Source organism: Scardinius erythrophthalmus (assembly GCF_964197995.2).
Source record: "Scardinius erythrophthalmus genome assembly, chromosome: 16".
Lineage (NCBI taxonomy): Eukaryota > Metazoa > Chordata > Actinopteri > Cypriniformes > Leuciscidae > Scardinius > Scardinius erythrophthalmus.
In genome coordinates, this window is record NC_138236.1 from 32,439,228 (window position 1) to 32,462,080 (window position 22,853).

General features: G+C 38.1%; 1 protein-coding gene and 1 long non-coding RNA gene across 2 annotated transcripts in view; both read left to right on the forward strand.

The window, feature by feature from the left end:
• The first annotated feature begins 9,356 nt into the window (after positions 1–9,356).
• On the forward strand, positions 9,357–12,808 carry sox4b (SRY-box transcription factor 4b). The gene has a single exon (XM_081389862.1). The coding sequence runs from the start codon at positions 9,825–9,827 to the stop codon at positions 10,959–10,961; it is 1,137 nt and encodes a 378-aa protein (XP_081245988.1). The 5' UTR covers positions 9,357–9,824; the 3' UTR covers positions 10,962–12,808.
• A 4,954-nt stretch (positions 12,809–17,762) lies between these two features.
• Positions 17,763–22,853, forward strand: part of LOC308704238 — a 146,880-nt gene continuing 141,789 nt past the window's right edge. The window contains exons 1-2 of the long non-coding RNA XR_014031780.1: positions 17,763–17,890; positions 19,246–19,423. This is a non-coding gene — a long non-coding RNA (uncharacterized lncRNA). The remainder of the gene's footprint in view (positions 17,891–19,245; positions 19,424–22,853) is intronic.

Consider the following 22,853-nt stretch of genomic DNA (forward strand, 5'->3'; position numbering starts at 1 on the left):
CTAACTGATACTATGACACATTGAAAACAATTCTACCTGACATCTAAAAAATTGACTGACATCAAGTGATTTAGAGTCTGAAATACAACATGAGCTAATGTGATGGGCTAGCTTTAGCTCGTACACATATAATATGATACATGGCAACAGAAAGGCCAGTGGTATTATAATCTCATTGAGTGTGTGATAGAGATAGAGCAGGCTGTAATTATGATGCCTAATACTCGGTTGTTATCCAGACCAGTTGATTAATCTGTTACGCATTACCTGGATGCAGTTCAAGGGTGAAGAACAGAGATGAGGCTGCTAAACATCTTGTCATGTGTGTGTTAGGGTGTATATTGTTTTTTAGTACTTTTAATGACAACAATTGATGGTGAATTCATAGAGCTCAGATCCTGAATAATGACATAGTGGTACATTGTACTGGAGACACAAGACAGAATGCACAAAGAAACAACATTGCAGCATTTGCTTTTATGTGTCTTTATTCATAATAATTTCATGAAATGTTCTGCATATTTAAAACAAATAAAAGGTACATAAAAATATACATATCACAAAACAAGGCACTTTAAAAGGCGCTTTAAAAAAAACAACATCATGAAATCTCACATTACACAGATGTGGATATATGACCTAGAAAAATGAACCATATTTTCATCTTCTAATGTGTAATTAAAGACATGGAGCATCCAATTTAGCACATCTGCATCTTACATTTCTTCCTGTCTGTATGTGAGACTGATCTGACTTATGATCATTCAATATGTTTATCTTAGAGAACTGTAAAAAAGAAGACATATTTAAATGTGAATAACAACAAATGGTTACACTTTATTTTAGTGTCCTTTTTACACGTTACATGTAGCTACTTACCATAGTAATAACAGTAAATTATGTAAGGGATAATGTCCATCCAGCCGGTTGTTCTCTCAAAATAACCCCAGATAAACAAAATAAACGGCCTAAAGAGGGTTTATTTTGAGAGAACAACCGGCTGTGGATGTACATTATCCCGCTTATTACTTGCTACATAAGTAAATAATTAGACACAAAATATTGATCTGAGCTGAAATATTTTATTAGCTCTTTAAAAAATGCAAAGCTTCCGCGCAATCCACTGAGAGAGCAGTTGCAGCGCGGCAAGTTCAAACTAGATGGACATTCAAGAGATTCGGTTTACAGTCGATAGACTACCTCTTATTACACAGCATTTCGCCACATAAATAATTATGGAGATAAGAGATATTGATTTGTATTTGTACCTGTTTGTATTTTATAATCCAACAGTGTACAAAACAATAGTCACAAAATGGCAGCATCTGCGTTTGAATGAAACAAGAGAGAGTGAGTCCACAATAGTGGATGGCATACTTAAATAACTGTAGCCTATACAAAATATTGATTCGACTGAGTTTTAATATTTTATTAGCTCACCAAATCCAAAACTTCCACGAAGAAAAACCGTTCCTACTAGGCATATAGCGCTGTCTGTTATCTGTTTTGACCGGTTGTTATCTGGAAATAATTTACTGCTGGATGGCGCTATTGACCAATAAGAATCAAGCATTCCACAAAGCTATGTAATAAGTATAATTATATGCAACTAACCCTCAACCAAATCCTAATCCTACCCTAACCCTATAGTAGCCTACATGTAGTTAATTAATATACCTCAGTACTTAAATGTATAATTACACTGTAACAATGACACCTTAAAACGAAGTGTAACCCAACAAATTTCTGATGTTCTAAAATGTGGCAACCACATTGAGGATTTAAATTAAATTGGCAAAAAAAAAAAAAAAAAAAAAAAAAAATATATATATATATATATATATATATATATATATATATATATATATATATATACACACAAACCCAGTAAGAGATTTTTAAATGTGGTAAAACAAAATGTTTTCATATGTCCTTTGTACAGTAAACATATTTTGCATCTGCATCAGTTATCTGCAATTTTCTGTCCTAGGTCAGAAAATACAGGCATTCATACCTTTTCTTCAGCTCTAAATCATTGTTGCTTGTGATAAAAACAAAAAACAAACAAAACAAAAAACTAGTCATTGCCATGCATAACATTAAAATACAAATACAAAGAGCACTTAGCGCCCATTGTTTCCTGGTGTCATTATCTACCATTACACCTCGTCAAGTGATTAAACCGTGTTTTCTGTGCGTCTGTAGGACAAACCCATCAGAAACAGCCATCAGTCACTAATATCATATCAGATAGTTCCACAGCACTGTTTAAAGATCAGCCTTACTCCAAAAGACAGAGTCAGAAATGAGCGTAGAGTGCGAGAGAGAATAGAAGTGTGTGTGTGTGTGTGTGTGTGTGTGTGTGTGTGTGTGTGAGTGAGAGAGAGAGAGAGAGAGAGAGAGAGAGAGAGAGAGCGAGAGAGAGAGAGAGAGAGAGAGAGAGAGAGAGAGAGAGAGAAGTGTGTGTAAGAGATAGAGAAAGCAAAGCAAAGCAAAATACACTCACAGGAAAAACTGGAGGCGAAGAGGGAAGAGAGCAGAAGGCGAAGGATAAATTTTTGCTTTAACCTGTGAGCGCTGTCGTGCTGCTCCACTTGTCGTGCCCAGACCGTCTGACTGCTCTGCTCCTCACACAGCTCCACAGAGGCAGACAGTGGGCATGTAGGCAGCGCGGTCTCGTCCTAGCCCTGGTAGATGTGTTCCCCAAGTGCCGCCTGATAAGAGCGGCTCAGAGCACCAACTAATTCACCATGAAACTGTCGCCAAAGCCTGACTGATTGATCACTGCTGAAGGAGAAGAAGAAGAAACAGTTGGAAAGGAGCTGATCCCCAAGAGATATGGCAAGGCGTGCCAGTTTCCCTCCAGCAGCTCAGGAAAAGAGAGCGAGAGAGAGAGAGAGAGTCTGCAATCCCTCTGATTCTCCACACGATGGCTGCTGGCGGAGAGCAGCTCCGCTGGTTAAGAGCGACGCAGCTGTGTCTCTCGCTCTCTCTCACTTGCGGCTTCCAGACAGCACTGGGATCGATTTAGGTCAGCTTGTCTGGGGCAGTGCTCTCCCCTGATTCACCCGCTAAAAGCGAGACTCCGGGAATCTATTATCCAGTTACAGGATGATCGCATATGTCCCGGAACAGGATAGGTCCGGCATGGGAGAGGCCTGTGGTCAAAGCCTTAAATTGGAATCAAGTCCATCACGACAATCCAGTGCCAAGCAGACCAAAGAAGATGCTTTCATTCCTTCAAGGAAGCGTGTACCTCTGGGATCGGCTGCACGCATGCAAACTCTTTGGGGAAATGCTGTACTCCTCATGGAAACCCAATGTATAGATCCAAGCTTTTTCAAAAATCTGCCTCCAAACTTCACAGACACGGTCACGTTCTCCGAAGAAAGCCTTCCAAGCAAGAAGATACTTGGAGAAGGAATAGTTTGGGAGAGACAAGACAAGAGAGCTATCTCACTCCCTCCCTCCTTAAAACAGAAGCGAGTGCAGTGTGTGTGTAGGGTTGGAAATGTATGTGTGCCTTGGCTGCCGCAGTGCGTCTGAGGGGAGAGAGGAGGGAAACTCGAGCAGTCCGAATCTGCCCAGAGACGCCCGTGCAAACTGGAGATACAAAAGCCAAATGATCGGAGGTCAGCTGACGCATCTGCCATCGCTCAGCATCCTACCCAGACCAGGACTGCCAGCATGGAGGTGAGGAGAGAGAGCGACACAGAGAATCAAAGCACAGGGAATCCCTCACCAATGCATTTGACTGCCTGGTCCTGATGCTCTAAAATGATGTGGGCTTCTGGGAGAGCGCTCAGATCTTGGGGGCTTAGTCTCTTACTTGAATATGAGATGCCGCTTAGAGTGGAATATTCATTGGCGAGTCATAATACTTCATGTAATTATTGGTAAGGGGGAGATGTCATAGTGAAATAACTACACTGTACAAATATGAAAAGATATTTGCACATTTTAGGGGGGTGGGGTGGATGAAAAGTCAGCTGGGTGAAGCCCTCTAAAATAGAGTCTAGTAAGGACACTATGGACTATAAACAACTGACTGGTCACTGATTCCTCTCACAACACTACCTTTAACAGTTTTTAGTCTATAAAACAGAGAGGAACCTTTTTTTATTACACAGGGTGATTTTCTATTGCGAAACAAACCATAAGGCATCTTCTTTTCTTCTTTCAACACAATGCTCAAAAGCCCATGCATGAATGTCCACAGCCTAAATCTCACAGTGACAAGATTTTCTTAAACCCACACACTTCTGTAAGGTCAAGACCAATAATGCAGTGAAGGAGACCAAGAACACAAGAGCTCATCGTACATGTTGAATGGGGGGAAAAAATGGTGGTTTGGTAATTGCTCTGTGCTCTAAGTTCACTTCAGAGGAGTGTGCCTACACTGTGCTCAGGTGAAGGTGTAAATACACCATATGTCACTGTAATTGACCAAAAAACCTGCCTTGTCTGGCCAAAACCACCTGCTCAACGCCACTCTTTTTCATCCTGAATGTTTTTTTTTTCTTTCTATCATTGCTCTGAAAATGGTAAATAACATTGTAAATTGCTTACATATATAGTTTGTGTAAATATGAGCAGTGTAAAGTGTATTTTGCCCAAATAAATATTTTATAGATCATGCTTTTAAGGCAATTTTTGCACTTGATATTCAGCTAAATTTTTATTTCATAACAATATATTGTATGTATTTTAAAGAAATGGGAAATGTGTTTCTTGTATCAGATATAAACCCAGACAGCAACATAGTGTCAGCCCAGATCCGGCCCACATCTGGTACATGTGGATTCCACGCGACCCAGATGTGGGCCGGATCTGGGCCGACACTATGCTGCTGTCTGGGAAGCATAATATATTGTTTGTTTATATTGGTTGCCTTGGTTGTTTTTAAATGTGCTTTATAATTAATTGTTTTATTGTATTGTATTATATTAGGCATATTATTAAGACAACATTTTAGCAACATTTTTTGGTCTGGGCGGATATTACAGAGGCATTAAAAACAGCTTTAGCACTAACAGATCTATACTAAGAATCATGTCAGCAATGAATCTCTGGACACTGACAATAAGCATTAAGTTTTGGAAAAAAAATCCCTGTACCTGTGGTGGAATGATCTTCCCAGCCCTTTCTGAACAGCCGAGTCTCTTAATTTGTATGCTTCTTTAGATAAAGGCATCTGCTGAATTTTTAAATGTACTTACATAAGTCACAAACATTAACTATCCTCATAATTGGTTGTGTTAAAGGCATATTCCAACTGTTATTGATCATGATCATGATCACATAAAGAAGAAAAGGACACATAGATGAAACATCAGTGACATTAATTTCACTTCAGAATTTCATTTCTGCTTTTGAGTGAATGACAAAAACATCTGCCCTGATTTCCAAACACAAGAACAAAACATGACAATGCTGTTTTTTGCATACACATTTCCTTAACATTCATGTTAAATACACAGGCAAATCAAGGAGGTAAAATGAGAGCAGATGAGCCCTCTCTGCTCAATGCCCTGCTTCTCTTTCTTGCACACACATTAACACACTTTTCTTGAACCCTTATTTTTAGTTTTTCCCTTGTGGTCAGGTGTGAAGAGCTTGACGTTTGCCTGTAATTGGTGTTGAGTCACTTTGTCATTTCAGTGGAAAATGTGTCAATTTTCATTCAAACATTATTTTTTTTTGCAGTTTTATTCCACAATAGATAGCTCTTATTTGGTCATATTTTGTTGTTGTTGTTGTTGTTTTACAATGCTTTCTTATTTTATGTTAATATGTGGTTAGAGCCTGCAGTGAATTCACGTGCCTTTCACATTTGTGTCTCATCAGATGGTCACATTGACTAGGACTACATCCTCACACATTTCACAGTCCGGTAGTGGCAACAAAATCATAGAATTTCAGCATTTTATCTCTTCTTTTGATTGCAGGTGTCAACATCAAGTGTACTTTATCAGGTGCGTCTCTAACCTGTGTTACCCTGCTCTCGCTATGCTTATATGCACATGTCTGTGAGCTCAAAACAAGAGCTTCCACTGCATGTCTGGATGCCTGCCACCTACTTTTGTCACACTCTTTTAAAGCTGTGGGACAGTGAGTTGTGGTATGTATGGACATGAACCTCAGGGGAATCCACTGTTCTGCAGCCAAACATCTCTCCAAAGGGTTTAGAACCAAGGCAGTGTGTGTGTGTGTTTGCAATTCACACATGCCAGAGGATTTTAGCTGCATGACTAAAATAACAAACTCTGTGACTTTCCATTAACAGGTAATACGGATATTTTACTATTACAACTTTAAAGATTTTATATATTGTAACTGGGTAAAAATGGCATTATGAATCTTTAAAAGAGAGACAGCTTTCTGAATAAAAAAAAAATATATATATTATATATAATATATATATATATATAATATATATACTGTATATATATAATAAACATATAATCTACTGTAACTTTTCTTCACATATCTCTGTCTTTCATACTTACATCCAACCCTGGCACCAACAGATGTTAACACTGCCCTTGCTGAACTTTCAAAATCAAAGTTTAAAAACAAAAGTCTTGTCAATAGGCATGCTAGGAGCTGTGTCTAGAAATGATTAACTCAGCATTACCAGACAGGTGCTCAGTTGATAAGATAAGATGTATCTGAAGCAGATGTTCAAATATACATTGCATGATACGATGATCAATATCTTTATTATAGCAGAGCAGATATGCGGTATCTTGTCAGTGAATGACACAGATTTATGTACATGTGTGCCTTATACACAAGGTGTCTGTGACAGTTCACAAAAAAAAAAATATGGATCCTCTGCGTATGACTCAACATGTGTCATCTCAGAGCAGATCAATTATTCATCAGTAATCATAGTGTTGGCTGTGCATTGCAGAACTGTAGAATGGGAAATAATGTCAAGAAGTAACATTAGTGGAACATCTAAAACAGCATTTTTCTAATTATTGTATAATTATTCATGCAGCTTTTATTACCTCAACTCTGGGACCTGAGGTCCACTTTCCTGGAAAATCTAGGTCCAACTTTGATCAAACTCATCAGCCTATAACTTTCTAGTAATCCTGAAGACTTTGATTAGATGTTCAGATGTGTTTGATTGGGGTTGGTGCAAAACTCTACAGGAAAGTGAACCTTGAGGGCATGAGTTGAGAACCCCTGTTGTAGAAAAGAAATATTTGTAAATGTATTACTATATTTATTTGTTGTGCCTTAGGACTAAAATACTGGTAATGGTTTTTACCAGAATAGTTACAGCACAGAAAAATATGAAAAGAATATGAGATCAATTTTGGCAATACATATACAAATCGAACTAAATTGTATAACATGTATGTAAGCTAAGCGCACATAATATGAGCATTTGTAGTGATATAGGCTACAAAAATAAATACATAAATAAATAAATAAATAAATAAATAAATAAATAAATAGAAGAAAATTGAGTCTCAATAGTTCTCAGCCCAGTCACAGAGCATACAGTATAAAAGTAGCTGATTACTGGATATGCCAGTGTCCAAGCAATAATACTGCCAATAAATCGGATAGTAGACTATACTTATAAGTTTGTTGTGTGTTATAGACACCCTGCACCTGCTGTTTGGCGCTTTGCACGTTTACAGTCGCGAGCTGTTCAGCTGCGTCACGCGCCAACACAAGCCATAAAGTAATATGCATAAAGATGTGTATAAAGATAACACGTTTTACTATCGTTATTTACAGATATCCATGATGCGTTTATTTATATGTGTGCTTTATAGACTACTTTAATTAAAGATGAAGTTTTCAAAACCTGCAGAGCCGATTTGTGTGTGTGTGTGTGGCTGTTTTACACCGAGACAAATGAAACACACAAAAGACAGATTCAACTGTCAGATATAACAGTCGTTTTATTCCTAAAAATAAGCAATAAGAAATAACGCATTATATAATTGTATGTCATGTATGAAAGAAAGGTTTATTGGATTAATGTGGATCCAACTGGATTTCTCCTGAGGGGGTTTGAACAATTCATATTCACAATTCATTTTAGCAATTCATGACCCATGAACACAAACCACAATGAAGGGCTCAAAGCTACTTTTTTTGCTGATTTATCCTTAAGTGAAATGCGTGACATTCTTTTTATTTATTTTTTATTTTTTATCACGTGCTTGAGCCTATGTGTTGGGTAAACAATGACAATTAAGGATGTAAAACAAACCGCTGTGACATATATCTCGGATGGTCGTTATGTAATTATTTAACAAATATACATTATATTGCATTAAAAACAAACGAAACGCGTCCCTTGGCTCCACTCTGCCATCTAGCGTCACTCCAATCCAGTGTTTCTTCAACGGTAGATCTGGATTAGTACTAGATTTGGTAGATTCGGGGTAAATAACAAATCGTGTATGTAGACCTCTAGCCCTAATCATGAACATGTACCAGTCTCACTATCTCCGTGACGCACCACTGAACACTGGGGCATGGACAGGAAGGGGTCCGAATGGAAGGGTTGCATTCGGTGTAAACTCGTTCCTGTCAGCGAGTTAAATTCTCTTGACGAGACGTTGAGAGTGTTGCTTATTCTGAATTGCGAAAATGAACACTGCTGCTGTTGTGTTTTGTTTAGGGGGTTAGGGGCGTGCGTTCTGTGACAATGGACCGCCCGGCTTTTCAGCGGCTCCACCCTCTTCCGATTCAGCCAGAACATTAATGCGCATAGACTCGAGACTGGACTCAGTTACACTGGAAGCTGTGTGTCTGCCCCTGTACAGCCCAACACAACCATGAGCTTGAGAAAGCCTGACTTGGTGGCAGATATTGATGAATACACAGAAAGCTTTCATTTATCTAATCATTTTATCATATTTTATCATTTTTTTTATCATTTAATTTTATCATACTATATTAATTTATCTTTTATTTATGTAATGGCTATTTATATTGTTTTGTTTCTTTAAATGTAAGTGCTTGTCAAAATACAGTCTGATATAAAACATATCCAGCTTTCATTTTCAACTCAAAGCAGTAGGCTATGTGTCTGTATTTATATGCATTCAAAGATCACACCTCCCTTGTCTACAAGAAAACGAAAAAAAAACAAAAACAAAAAAAAACAATCGTGTACCTTTAAAACTAACTTTGTCGTGTATACTGGAATGAGGTCAGACCCAAAGCTCCTCATTGCACGCGCTGATTATTATTAGATTCCTTTTTCAGCCAATGGAAAGAGAATGGGCGTGTTTTGGCGCAAGGAAAGGCTAGAAACAGCCTATGATTGGCTGGCCGCTGTCGCTATTATACCATTGGAAACGGATAAAGCTGTATGAGGCAGAATCGAAGTCTGTTGAAACTTACAGACTGCTTTTAAGAGACGGACCCTTGAGCTAGCATTACATGGTTTCCCCGCATGGTTTAACGGGGGAAGGATATGCAGAAGGAGTCAGATATCTTCCGAAACTTGAACAGAGCTTTTGCTGCATTGCAGCGCATACCATAACACTGAGCTTTCGCATAGCTGCGCTCATATACAAACTTTCAACTGCTCATCGACTGTTATACAACATTATCAATGGATGCACGGACACTGTGGAAATCGGAAACTGTATCAGCTCATTGAACTATATGATAAAGCCCCGAAACAAAACTTTAGATACACAAAGCCACTGCACTAAGCACGACAGAAAGAGTGTGGTGCGCCAGCCGCCTCGGCTCTCCTCAGGACTATTATCAGACTGAGTTTTCTTTAGCGACACGTTGGACTTGAGAGTTCACGCGCTCTCTCTCAGACTGTAGCAATGGTCCAGAAAACAAGCAGCACGGAGAACCCCGATGCGCTGTTTGCTGGGGACTCCTCCGATTCCGGCGCGCTGGATCTGGACATGGCTTCCTCTCCGACCCCTGGTTTCATGGCATCCGGGGGTGACAAGCTTGACCCCGGCTGGTGCAAAACCCCCAGCGGTCACATCAAGAGACCAATGAACGCGTTCATGGTGTGGTCGCAAATCGAAAGGCGCAAGATAATGGAGCAGTCGCCGGACATGCACAACGCGGAGATCTCAAAGAGACTTGGCAAGCGCTGGAAGCTCCTGAAAGACAGCGACAAGATTCCCTTCATCCGAGAGGCGGAGCGGCTCAGACTCAAGCACATGGCAGACTACCCTGACTACAAATACCGACCGAGAAAAAAGGTGAAGTCAGGCGGCCCCAAACCGAGCGAGAAGGGAGAAAAGATCAGCGGGAGCAGCAGCACGAGTGCCGGATCGAAACCGTCCTCAAAAAAAAGTGGGAGCCCCAGATCAACCAGCAAGCCGCACAAAATAGTTTTGGGTAGTGCGAAGGCTGCGTTTGCCGAACAGGGACCCGCGGATCACCACTCTCTTTACAAATCCAAGTCGGCGTCAGCTTCCAAGCAAATTCCTGACAAGAAGGCAAAGCGGGTTTATATTTTCGGAGGCAGCAGCGGCATAAGCCCGTCTTCAGCAGCTGTGCCCGCCAGTCCGACCCTGAGCAGCTCAGCCGAGTCCAGCGACCCGCTGAGCCTGTACGAGGACGGCGCGACGAGCGGCAAGGAGGGCGCTGATTCCCCCAGCAGCTCGTCCTCGGACCGCCACAGGTACACCAGCATGCGAGCGTCTTCACCCACTCCGTCCGCGTCACACTCGTCCTCCTCATCCCAGTTCTCCTCTTCTTCCGACGAGGAACTCGACGACGACATGCTGGACATTAACCCGAGCCCGGGTTTTGACAGCATGTCCATGGGAAGCATCGGCTCCTCGGTGCTGGACAGAGACTTTGACATGCATTTTGAATCCGGGGCTTCTCATTTCGAGTTCCCCGACTACTGCACCCCTGAGGTGAGCGAAATGATTTCAGGGGACTGGTTGGAGTCGACCATTTCTAACTTGGTGTTCACGGCTCACGTTTTGAACTAGAGAAAGTTGAGGAAATACTTCTGAGGAAGAACACTGAACAAAGGGGATAGCATACAAGTGTGTTTGTAAAATAAGCCACCATGTGAGGGGTCCCGCGCGTGAGACAACGGCAAAGCGCTGAAAAACAAAAGCCACGATGCTTTCGTGAAACGCTGGCAGGATGGAAAAGTGCCGCTAAACATTTTGTCGCGAGAGGGCCGAAGTTATTTCCCCGTGCTCGGCACGAGACGACAGGAGGAAATTCACGAGGAGTGCTTGAGAAAACACGTTCTGAACTGGAAACTGATTGATTTGCACGCACATGAAGGCGGGCTTCTGTCGTCTGTTTTAATATTTTTTAAATCAAAAGAGACGTTTAAGAACTGTAATGGACTTGTGGACTTTATTGCTTATCAGAGGTAGCCTACTGAAATATAGGCTGTTTTCAGCATAGCGGATTTATTGGCAAGGTGGGTTGAGAAAATACTTTTTTTCTTTTTCTTTTTTTTTACATTAAGAAAAGGGGGGGGGGATAACGCATGTTATCTGTCATCGCTCTTGTACTGAGAATTCTGTAAGACTGTCGAACAGTTTAACTAACGTTAGGATTATTTAAATGGATAGATGGCGCTATGTTTGATTTCCTACTCGCAGGAAAAAAAAAAAATCACCAGCTGTTTTCATTCTTAACTTCAGGATTCAAATACAAACTCAAATCTGTGCTGAACTTTATATACTACTCTCTACAATTCAGGACCAAAACTCTTAAGTTTCTGAAACTATTGAGAAATAGGTTTTGTCATGGCTGTTTCCTTTTCTGTGTTCTTCAGATGTCATTTTTATATGGATGTATTTATATAGGCCACTGGCCAAACAGTTCGTCATATGTTCTTGTAAGTACACTCGCATCTGTCTGTCTCCTTCTCCGAAGAAGGGCTAGAGTTTTTACCTTTGTTTTTTATATTTAAATGTAGACTTTTGACACTTAAAGAGAGGAAACGTTTGATTATTTTCTCAGTGTATTTTTGTACAAATATATATAAATGGGGGGTGTCATAGGTGTAAATCGCTGTTTTGGATTTCGTAATTTGAAGAGGCAAGTGGTCTCTGAATCGACCTCCTGTTTCATGTTTACAGTCTCAATCTGCAGGCGTCTTAAAGACACAAATTCCAAAACCCAGTTCAAGCCAACATGTGCTTCGTTTTTTTTTTTTTTTTTTTACATTTTCTCTGAGCGTGCCGAATTAAACAGATTGTAGCTTTAACACGAGCGATTTTCTTGGCGTTTTATATCTTGAAAAACCACTGGATGGAAAATCGTTACACATTCAAAATGGTCCATGTGAGATTCGCGACGATTATGTACTGCGTTCCTCGCTGTATTTGAATATGTAATCTTTTATACTTGTCTGATAAGTAGGCCTAGCTAATTGTTTTAGTATCTTAAGGCATGGTGAATAGATTTGTATTTCCGATTCAGGTTTATAGCTGTTGTGTTAAAAAAGCAAAAAAAAAAAAAATATAAAAAAAAAACAACCTTTGTACAGCTGTATCATAGGCAAAAAGATTGTGTGTTTATGTATGTTTTTTGCCCTTGATCTCGACAGGCACTAGAATGGCTATCTTTAAACATTCTTGCTTAGCTACTTCATTTCAAGATGGTTGTTAAGGATTTTTATATATACATGGGAAATATATTCACTTTATTTTCATCCATTCTGTGCAATATGCTGTGTAGAAATCTTGTTTTGTCTTATCATGCCATAAATCTCATGCCAGCTTATTGTGTCAAGTCACTGCCTGACAGACTGTTCATAAACTCCTGTACAGAACTTTTTTCATAAAGGAAATAAACTCAGCTGGAACTGAACCCTAAACACTGCTCCGTTGAGTCACTTCCTGATTTGCATAAGTGGGCGTGTCACCTTTGATCCCGATGAACCGTCTGCCTTGTCTGTTTGGACTTGCAAAGCACATATTACTTGCCTCAACGATTTTTTAACGCTCACATAACAGCAGCTGTGCAAGCTGCATGTTGCTTATACTGTAAGCGGCTCTTATAGCCTATCTGAGCAAGTTTACAAATCTGCGAGTCAATGCACAAGACTTAGGCTATGCCTCAGTGACAGTAATTTTAATGTGCATGTGCCAGGCTACTCAAGTACAGATGCTCCTTGATTATGAATTTACACTGAAAGGTGATCCATGTGGCTTCATGCACTCAGTGACTGGGCTGTCTAGCTAGCTAGCAGACTGCATCTCCCCTCCCCCTCCTCCAGACAGTCTGGGCTTCTAGAGAGGGGGATGGGCTGCTATCGGCCCTCCACCACCAAACACAACCTTCATCGTTTATTGCCCTGATATTTCTCCTGTATTCTGTGAGATTGCCATAAAACATGCGCACAATGTAATATATGGAACTACATTTAAGAATACATAAACAAAACGCATGGCATTTGGAATAACACGCATGCAAAGAGCCGTGGTAGGCTTATTATTGTACGCCCAATACAATATTCTGTATTGTACAATCTGGGCACATTCCTCTCACCGGTAGTGTGGGTGTTACCACAGCGCCCAAAGAACAACTCAGCAGGGGTTCTGGCCAAATCTGTTCTCCAGAGGGAGGGGTGTCAGACAAGAAGCGGAGAGAAACCTGCCTGTCTCCGAGGACACCAGCGAAAGAAAGCTTAGATATTACATTGTAAGTACTCTCAGTCACTGTCTTGTAGGCAGCTCATTATATTACTGTATCCTCTATAAAAAGAAAAAGGTTTATCTTTCATAAGATACTTCCTGACAGCCACTAGAAGAAGAAAGGCACCAGTTTTTAAATTTCATTGCCTTACAAAATGACAGAAGAGCCAGTCTCTAATGTTTATAGTATCCTTCATGATGTGTTGCCAAATATAGGCCTATAAATATAATTTGCTGTACTAAAGTGAGAAAAGATTTGATTTCTTTTACTGATAAGTTGCTTCTGTGAATAGAAGTTAAAAAGTACTGTAACATTATTGATGCAAGAATAGATACATTTGTACTGGTTTTCTTGATTGTTGTGTTTCAGTCACTAACATGTAGGATAATACATTTTAAGTGATCACTAATGTACATTTTGTACTATTGTCACCAACTTTTAGTGACAAAACAATTGCTAATTATATCATATTGAATTTTGATTATGTGCATATTTGTTAACTTGAGACTGAACAAGATTCATTTATTGTGAACATGATTTTGTTTATACACGTTTCCTTTATGTAATGAATGTGTTTATTGTAGGCTACTCATGTAAATACCATTAATAATAATAATAGGGAGAACAAATCCAAATGATACGAATATTGATCCAAAACTGCACTCCATAAAACACTGGACACTGTGGGACTGAAATGTTTAAATATAAAACCTCCTCCCTCTACCATTCCCATTCTTTGAAATACGGTGGATCTTTGCATTTAAAATGAAGTTCCTTTGAACTCAAACAGTTTGTTAGTGTGATGCAGGTTTGGTGTGTGCTGATCTCACCTTTAATGAGATTTATTAACTAAAACATATGGTGTATAAATACAGAATATTCAGGTTTTGTCAGGACAACCAAAGCACTAAGGAGAATTTGAAAGTTAAAAAATAAATAAAACATTCACTCACAATGTGAGTGTGAGCACATACAAACTGTCGAGTGTATATGAAATAAATGCATACATATGTTGTTTTTGTAAACAACATACAGTATCAGTTAAAAAAAAGTGCAAAAACACATCTTTTAAATATACACTAATATTTTAACTATCTTTTAAATATACACGTTTTACATTTGGTCAGTCACACGATATCATAATTATAACTGAAAACATTTTAAATAATAATAAGCAACTTTTTTAAATGCTATTTATGTATAGAATGTAAAGATGCATGTGTATCTAAGACTCGTGACTTGTGTGAAATATTTCTATTTTGTTGTTGTAAGCCATTGGTTATATTTGATCTTTTATTATTAAATTTATATTAAATATTGTTGTTATCACTTAGTATAACCAATAATTATATTAACAGTGGTCAATTTGCTAACATTGTAAGCTTAAAAATTAATTAGCAGTGTTTCTCTGAATAAAAAAGAATGCACTGCTGTCACTGTTACAAAACATTGTTGGTACTTACTATTAGATTGGCTCTGTTGTCATTGCATTTAATGATAACGTGTATCTGAAAGCACTGATGATGAGTTATGAAAATGCACATTTGAGGCTGTCAGATCTCATCTTTTTACTTTTTCTCCCATACCAAATATTAACATCACCATTATTTACAGTTCTGAAACTGCATGAATCTGTTACTGTTTCACAAGCAAAATGAATACATTTAATTGCATAAAAAAAAAAAAATGGTATCTGCAACTAAATGGTATAATATGTAAACATTTATGTTTAGGAGCCAAATTGTACTGTAAACTCTGACTCATTACTCACAAATACTTGAGGAAACTTGCTGCATTTGCATAAAGAGAGTTTATAATATCTAAGAATTTATAACATTACTCAAATCATCTAAACCCAAACAAATTATATAAGTTTTTATTGAACATTGATAGAGCAACAGATTTTGTGTGAATAATAAATCATAAATGTGGTTTGTTTGTTTGTTTGTTTGTTTGTTTGTTTGTTTGTTTGTTTGTTTGTTTGTTTGTTTAAAAATCTTAGAAATGTATGAAGTGGCAAGGTAGGCCTTTTACCTTACACACAGGGTAAAAGGCTCACCAGCATGCATGGGGCAAATGGCACAAAGCATTGATACAAATGCTTTAGCTAAAATTATGTTTTTAATAATGTCTAAGTTAATAGGCTACTTGTTCAAAACAATCCCTTTGGCAAAGTTTGTACTATTTTTTGGTTTGTTTTGATAAATAAAATAATTCATTTCTTATTCATTTCATATTGATTTTTCAATATACTGTCATGTTCATTTTAAATAACACAGAAACAAAATGATGAAAAAAGTAAACGTTCTGTAAGCATTGAATCGGATCCCATAACAATTTAATAAAGCTTTACAGTTCTAACAAATAAATATGTTATTTTATTATATGAAATTATTAATATCATATTTTTAAATATGATGGTTTCATTATAAATATGGTGGACAGCCAACTTAATATATGACATCTATCTATGTCAGCGTCTGTTTTTATCATGTTAATTATTGTGCCTTAAGCCCCGACAGCAGGGGCACCTTTAACCCCATACCATACTTTTACATATTCTTCGGTTATTGACTGTTGCTTTAATTACCTTGCACAAAACGGAAATCATTAACAAGACCGTTCTTGCAAAATATAGACATTATTTTAATCGATTCTCATTTGCTATTTAAATCAACACAAATAAATAAATAAATAAATAAATAAATAAATAAATAAATAAATAAATAAATAAATAAGCATAGAATCAACTTTGCGTTGCTGTTCGCGATCGCATCAAGGATCAGCCAAATGACTGGCTAATTCGATTCGGTCGAATGATCTAAGCTACGCCTGACCCCGCCCTTAAACCTACCCATCACTGGGGTTTAGACAAATCGTACGAAATTACGAATTCGTACGAATCGGAGATAGCGCTGCAACTTCCACGTGCATCATCAAAATCGGTTGTTAAGAAAAGTGCTGAGCTGAATTTTTTTGCCATCTAGTGGTTTAGCCTACAATGCGCCTTTACCTCGGTGCGCGTTGTGGATTTTCATGGTAAAAATGCCGTAGTCATAATAAATTGGTTTGTCGTGTTTTATTTTCTCAAAATTTGCCCAACAACTGCATGCCTTCATGTTTTTTTTTTTTTTTTTTTTTTTTTTTTTTTTTTAATGCATTTAGGAATGCATCCATTACTCAAAACACCAAGCATTGATGTTTGGTTGATGTATGAAGTCAGTTAGGTGTCCTACAGGTTTATCACATGTTACACTACGTGTGTCCTCCCTCTACGTTTTTAATCAGTTGTATTAAAAAAGACCTTTGTCTGTTTCTTTCTGCTATAGGCCTATGGGCACCACAAAAGTACAGTGAAATGTGCTGGTTGACATGAATTATAGCTAAATGTATTTCAATGCGTTAACGTACATTGTCGCATTAAAATATAGGCTAATGTCTCAAAATTTAATTTATAGACAATTATTAGCTATTTAGGACACTCAGAAGTTCGAATTATATAATAATTATATAATATTTATAATGATGATAAAATATCTTAATAAAAAATAAAATATTAAAGTTTTATTTCCTTGTTAAGTAACTAATATATATATATATAAGTGGTACATGATGTCAAAATTGTTGATGTAGCCTACGTCCAAAACCTGGTTGCTATGGTTACCAACTTTTTATCGAAATTATTTTATTATACTTTTTCATAGCTATTTAAAAAAACAAAAACAAAAAAAAAAACATAACCTTTTGTTTTGACTTGGAAATTATTACAGGAAATATATATTCATTAGTGTGTTTAGTGCACTTTTTTTTATTTTTTTATTTTTTATTTATTTTTATAAAATCATAACCATTCAGTGTCGATTTTGAAAACAAAAACACAAAACAGATATATTTTTAGGCTACTTAAAATTATTAAAAGCCCATACACTCCAAATGGCACAAATCCTTGGAGAACATGATTGAATTGTAGAAACAAATGTGCTCCTCCGTTGCAGTTTGTATCGTGGAGAGCAAAACAATCACTTATTTACTAATTTATCGGGCACCCACGAGTAGCTATTCTAGTAAGTTACTCTCTTTGTTGTTATTTAGTTGTATGTAGAGGGCGGGACTCGAACTGAAATGAACAAGGCGCGGCCAAGAACCCCTTCACACGTGTAGACAAAGGGACCCATCAACACAACCCAAATATGCATTCGAAAAGTTTTTTCCGTGCACGCGACTTCACGCCAAGACCTCGCAAAACGCTCAGGTGAGTTATTCGCATGCTCCTATCGGGGTTGTGTCGTGCTCAAATGCATTTCGTTTATGAATTTTATCTTGAAAAGTTCTCCAAGAGTTGGTGCGTCAGCTCGCAAAGTTGGACACAAAGCAAGAGGAGCTTTCCTTTGTTCAGCGGGGCGCTTTGAAGGGCGACTCTAGATGCTCAAACTATAAATGAAGATGAAATATGAAGAAACTGGAAGGCAAAAACGAGAGGATGTATTTTGGAGAAAAAGGGTTGAGAGTTATTTTCCATTTTTGGCTCATGTGGTACTAAGGATGACGCAGGAAGACAAAGCTGTCAAAAGTTGATTGGCGAAGGAAGTTGACCGAAAATTACGCATGCAAAGTATTTCACTATTAATGTTAAATGAAAGACGAGTTTAGTTACAAGTAGAGCGATGTTCACTGATCTCTTTGATCGGTAAGATAATATAGTAGTTAATCGCGAAGTAGATATAGCCAATTATAAGCGCATGATACCTACTGATAAATTCTGCATACTTGTGTTTTTAATGTTTCTTAAATTAATTCATTTGCCATTAATTCAATGCTATTTGGTGCCATTTGCGATCATTTTTCAGCGTGATTTTGATGCATATTAACCACGAAATGCTCAGATTGTGTGATCGAGCAACAGGTACAATGAGCAGTCGGTCTCAGTCCTTTGTTACAGAACTTAGAAAGGCACGATGGAGTTTCTTTGTTCTGCAGCTACCAAACAGAGAATATGAGGAACCTTAACACAAATGATCTCTTTAATCTTCATTGCTTAAGTGTCTGATATTGCAACGAATGGTAAAAAGTTTGAAGTAAAAAAAAAAAAAAAGGAAACAAAAGTTTCAATAACATATCCATCAGTCCTGATATAGGCCTATATATATATATTATTCAACCTTTACCCCATAATATGTTAAAACAAAATTAGGTAGGCCTATTTAAAGACAACTTTCCATGCAGAACCGGTCATAAAAGTATTTCAGAAGTGGTTATTTGACTTTTTATTTCTAGTTTTAAACCTCATTTTAAACCTCAATGGACGTTTGCCTGTACCTTTAATTTACGTTTTAGGAAAGTAAACATTTAAATGTAGTTAATCTGGGATTAAAAAAGTTAATAATCTGAGTTCTCAAATCAACTTTTCCAGCACGATTTATTGTGTTGCTATGTGAAAACTGCAAATGACCTACCTGCTTTCGAAGACTTATAGGGCCTATCTGTTAAACTATTTTTAATAGTGGACATGTTTATTGTATTTATCTGTGCCTGGAGGGAAAAAGAGCTGATAACATTGCATTAATTTCCTCTTTGAACCCAACACCTTTTTTTTTTTTTATCTTATAGGCCACTATGCATATGCATCAGAACAATGTGTACTGGATAACTTCCAACGGACGACCATTTAAGGATTTATTTAATTATTTATTTGCTGTGGAATATTACTTGCCTCCTGGATTACTACTGGACTATTCATAATGAGAACGATTACTTTCCACATCTTGACACAATGCACGAACTAAAGGTAAGTACCCTATGCTTGAAAGGCATTTGTTAACCCTTTATATATATATTATTCCTAGCTCAAATAGTAATATAGAGAGGTAGCCTACATATCTGTAAAAATATGCATTTGAATGTACATAAATGAGCATTGCACAATAGAATAATGCTTTTTAATATCATCAAATAAAGTTATTATAACGTCTTAGCACATTTTTTCACTCGTCTAATGCGACAGGTTCCTGTACACATCAGGCTCAGGCATGACCGGCAGAATCCAACTTTTTCCTCAACACAATTGCGCAGGGGTTAGTGATGACGCCATTCAGGACTGTGTCTGTCAGTCACGCATGATTGAAAGCATCAGAAACTGTCTAGGAGAGCTTCAGTTCTGTCTACGGCGGTTTATGTAGCGCAACAGTGTTTTTTCAGCACGTTTGGAGCTGGACAGCGTCTTTGGGACTCGCTGGATTTCAGCATCCACGGGAAAAACATTTAGAGCCGCATTGCAGCCATTTCTTTCATCAAATGAGTAATCCCATCATCTTCCCCTGACTCTTTACCACGAGTCGAGGATTGAGTGAGCTCAGACTGCGTCGAGACCAGCCAAGCATCTCGCCCTACGGCGGCTCTCCACCATGATGTCATTAGTCTCCAGTATGATGTCATTAGCAGCCAATCAAACGCGAGCGGGAATCACACTAGCCAATTAAACGCGAGGCTAGAGAAGCGGCCCCGCCCACCGCACGTTTTGTCCATGTTGGAGGTCGCAGCTCTGAAATGAAGTAATGCAGAGAGGAAAGCAGACAAAAGTACACCGGTGTGACACGAGCTTCGTGTTGAAGCAGAGAGTATTATGCATGCTGCATAAAGGTGCAGGTTGAGATGAGATAGTTAATAGTTGCATTGGAGATTAAATTAAATTTAGTAAAATGACATAGGCTTGTGTGGTTGTTTTATGAATTGTATGATCATCATATAAAGACATCAAGTACTCAGAGTTTAATACTCTGCACATATAACATGTAGGCTATTTAAAGGACATGTTGCATTGTAAAGACAGCCACCAGCAACATTCACTCTTTTCTTCTGTAGAAAATAGCAGATGGTGCTGGTTTGATAGTGACTGTTCTCTAACCTGGTCCTTTTCATCCACATTATTCAATAAGCAGCAATGAAAAGAGAGAGCCTGATGTCACTCCTGCGGCTCGTACAGTCTGCGGTCTAGGCGTAAAAGGATCACAGTCTCTTCTGCATTTCAATGTGCTTTGGAAAAGCTCCACATTTAGACTATAGCATTACCAATTGTCCTGACAGCGTACCTTCTAGGTTCTTACAGCCTGTGAAATGAAGTGGAGTAGCAGGCTTAGTTTTAGCTCTCTGTGCCTGTCGTCCAGAGATAAGTGAACATGTTCTGTCTGAGCACTAAGGTGTATCCAAATGCATTATTTCTCATTGCCTTCACACTAGTTAAATACTCATATTAAATTGTGGTTTTCTGATTATTTTATCAGCCATGTTTCTTGGTTTTTTTTTTTTTTTTTTGTTATTGCGAAGTTAAAAATGAAATAGAGAAAAAAAAACAAAAAAAAAAAACAAACAAACACTGCAGCCCTGGAAATACCTTACACTATTCATTGGCAGTCAAGTTCAATTTCTTCTCATCTGTCTGTCTTTGAGATTAGACTCGGTCTAACAGTGTGATTCATCCGGCTCTGCTGACAGCTTGTAGTGTAGGGTTAAACATCTATATGTGTGTGACCCTTGACCACAAAACCAGTCACATGGGTCAATTTTCTGAAATTGAGATTTATACATCACATGAAAGCTGAATAGGAAAACATTTGGCCGAGATACAGCTATCTGAAAATCTGGAATCTGAGGGTGCAAAAAATCGAAACATTGAGAAAATCGCCTTTAAAGTTGTCCATTTATGTTCGCGATTGTGCTACATTCACTCACAAAAAGACAATAAGTGCTGTGTTTGTGGTTAGTGGATCATGTTGATAGTTAATGTGATGAACCTGAAGCTCCTGCAGCATCTGTGGAGGTTCAGGAGTCCAGTGTTTTTCAAACCTGTCCACTTTTGAGTGTCTGTTTTATTGGATTCTCTGCTAATGACAATCAGATCTGATTAGGGCTGAAGGGACAGGGTTGAGAACCATTGTTTTCAGATCAAAGCATTGTGAAATATCACATCACTTCTGTTTCAGTGGTGTAATTCAGTGGTGTAAGCCACACTGCTCTCATGATGAAAGCACAGATGGTATTACATTGTTATATTTGCACTTAGACACAAAAAAGTCTCAAATAGGGAATCAGTCTGTCTGCAAATTGTGAAATGTCCTTCATCGTCATGCCTCTGTGCGGTTGGCATCAGCATTTAGCTGCGTTCACAATCCTTCATCCGTCTTTGGCAGAGAGCGCATGCAAAGTGTTTTTCTGTTAGTCTTTCACAACGGTTTAACTGTGCTAAGAGTTCAGGAGCCGCATGAGGACAGAGAGACAGAGAGACAGAGGACGAGACAGGCAGAGAAGCAGCGTGCTGGGGAAGCCATTGTCTGTTCTGCCAGCGGTTCATCCGCCGGTCACTCCTCCTTGTTTGCAAGTGTAATGAATTCAGAATTCACCACAAATGATTCTGACATTCTATGAGAATAAAACATTGAGCAATGTAGGATCTCCTACTGACCTCAAAGTGACCAACCCCAAGTGAAACAGACGTCAGCAAATGATGTCATTCAGAAGGCTAAAGCAGGTGTTGATAATCTTAGTTCACCCAAAAATGACCATTTACTCCCCCTCATGTAATTTAAAACCTTCTGTGGAACACAAAATGAACACAAAAGTTAATTGTACCCAAATGCTCACCAAAACAGTTTAGTTTCCATCATTGTTTAAAATATGTTTTGTGTTCTGCAGAAAAAAAAAAAAAAAAAAAAAAAAAACAGGTTTAAAATGACATGAGTGCAAGTAAATAACTCAGAAAGGCATTAGAGAATGTACAAAACGTATACAAATAAGTGTATTTTTCAGTAAAATGTGCTGATATAGCAGGCTAATTGGATTAGACTTTATTCCTACCTGGACTGAAATGAAATGAGCTTCTGAACTGAGATATTGCAAAAGTACTTTTATCTGCCATTATTCTTTAAAGAAGTTACAAAGTAACATGATTGAAAACTTCTGAGACTGGGAATCAGAAGTGAATTAAAATGCTTCTTTCAGTTATTTCTTCATTTCAAAGCAAAGACAAGTCAAAAATGTAAGTGATTTTTTTTACTATAAACTGCCCAAACACAGATCCTTCCAAAAAAGGAGGACTGGCCTTTACCGTTTAGCTGGAACTTGAAAAGGGGTCAACATCACAAGCCTGTGGTTTTTGCTTTTCTTTCTAGCTTGCATATATTCACAAAGGAAAATCCATCCATCCACATTATGCTTGCCTTGGG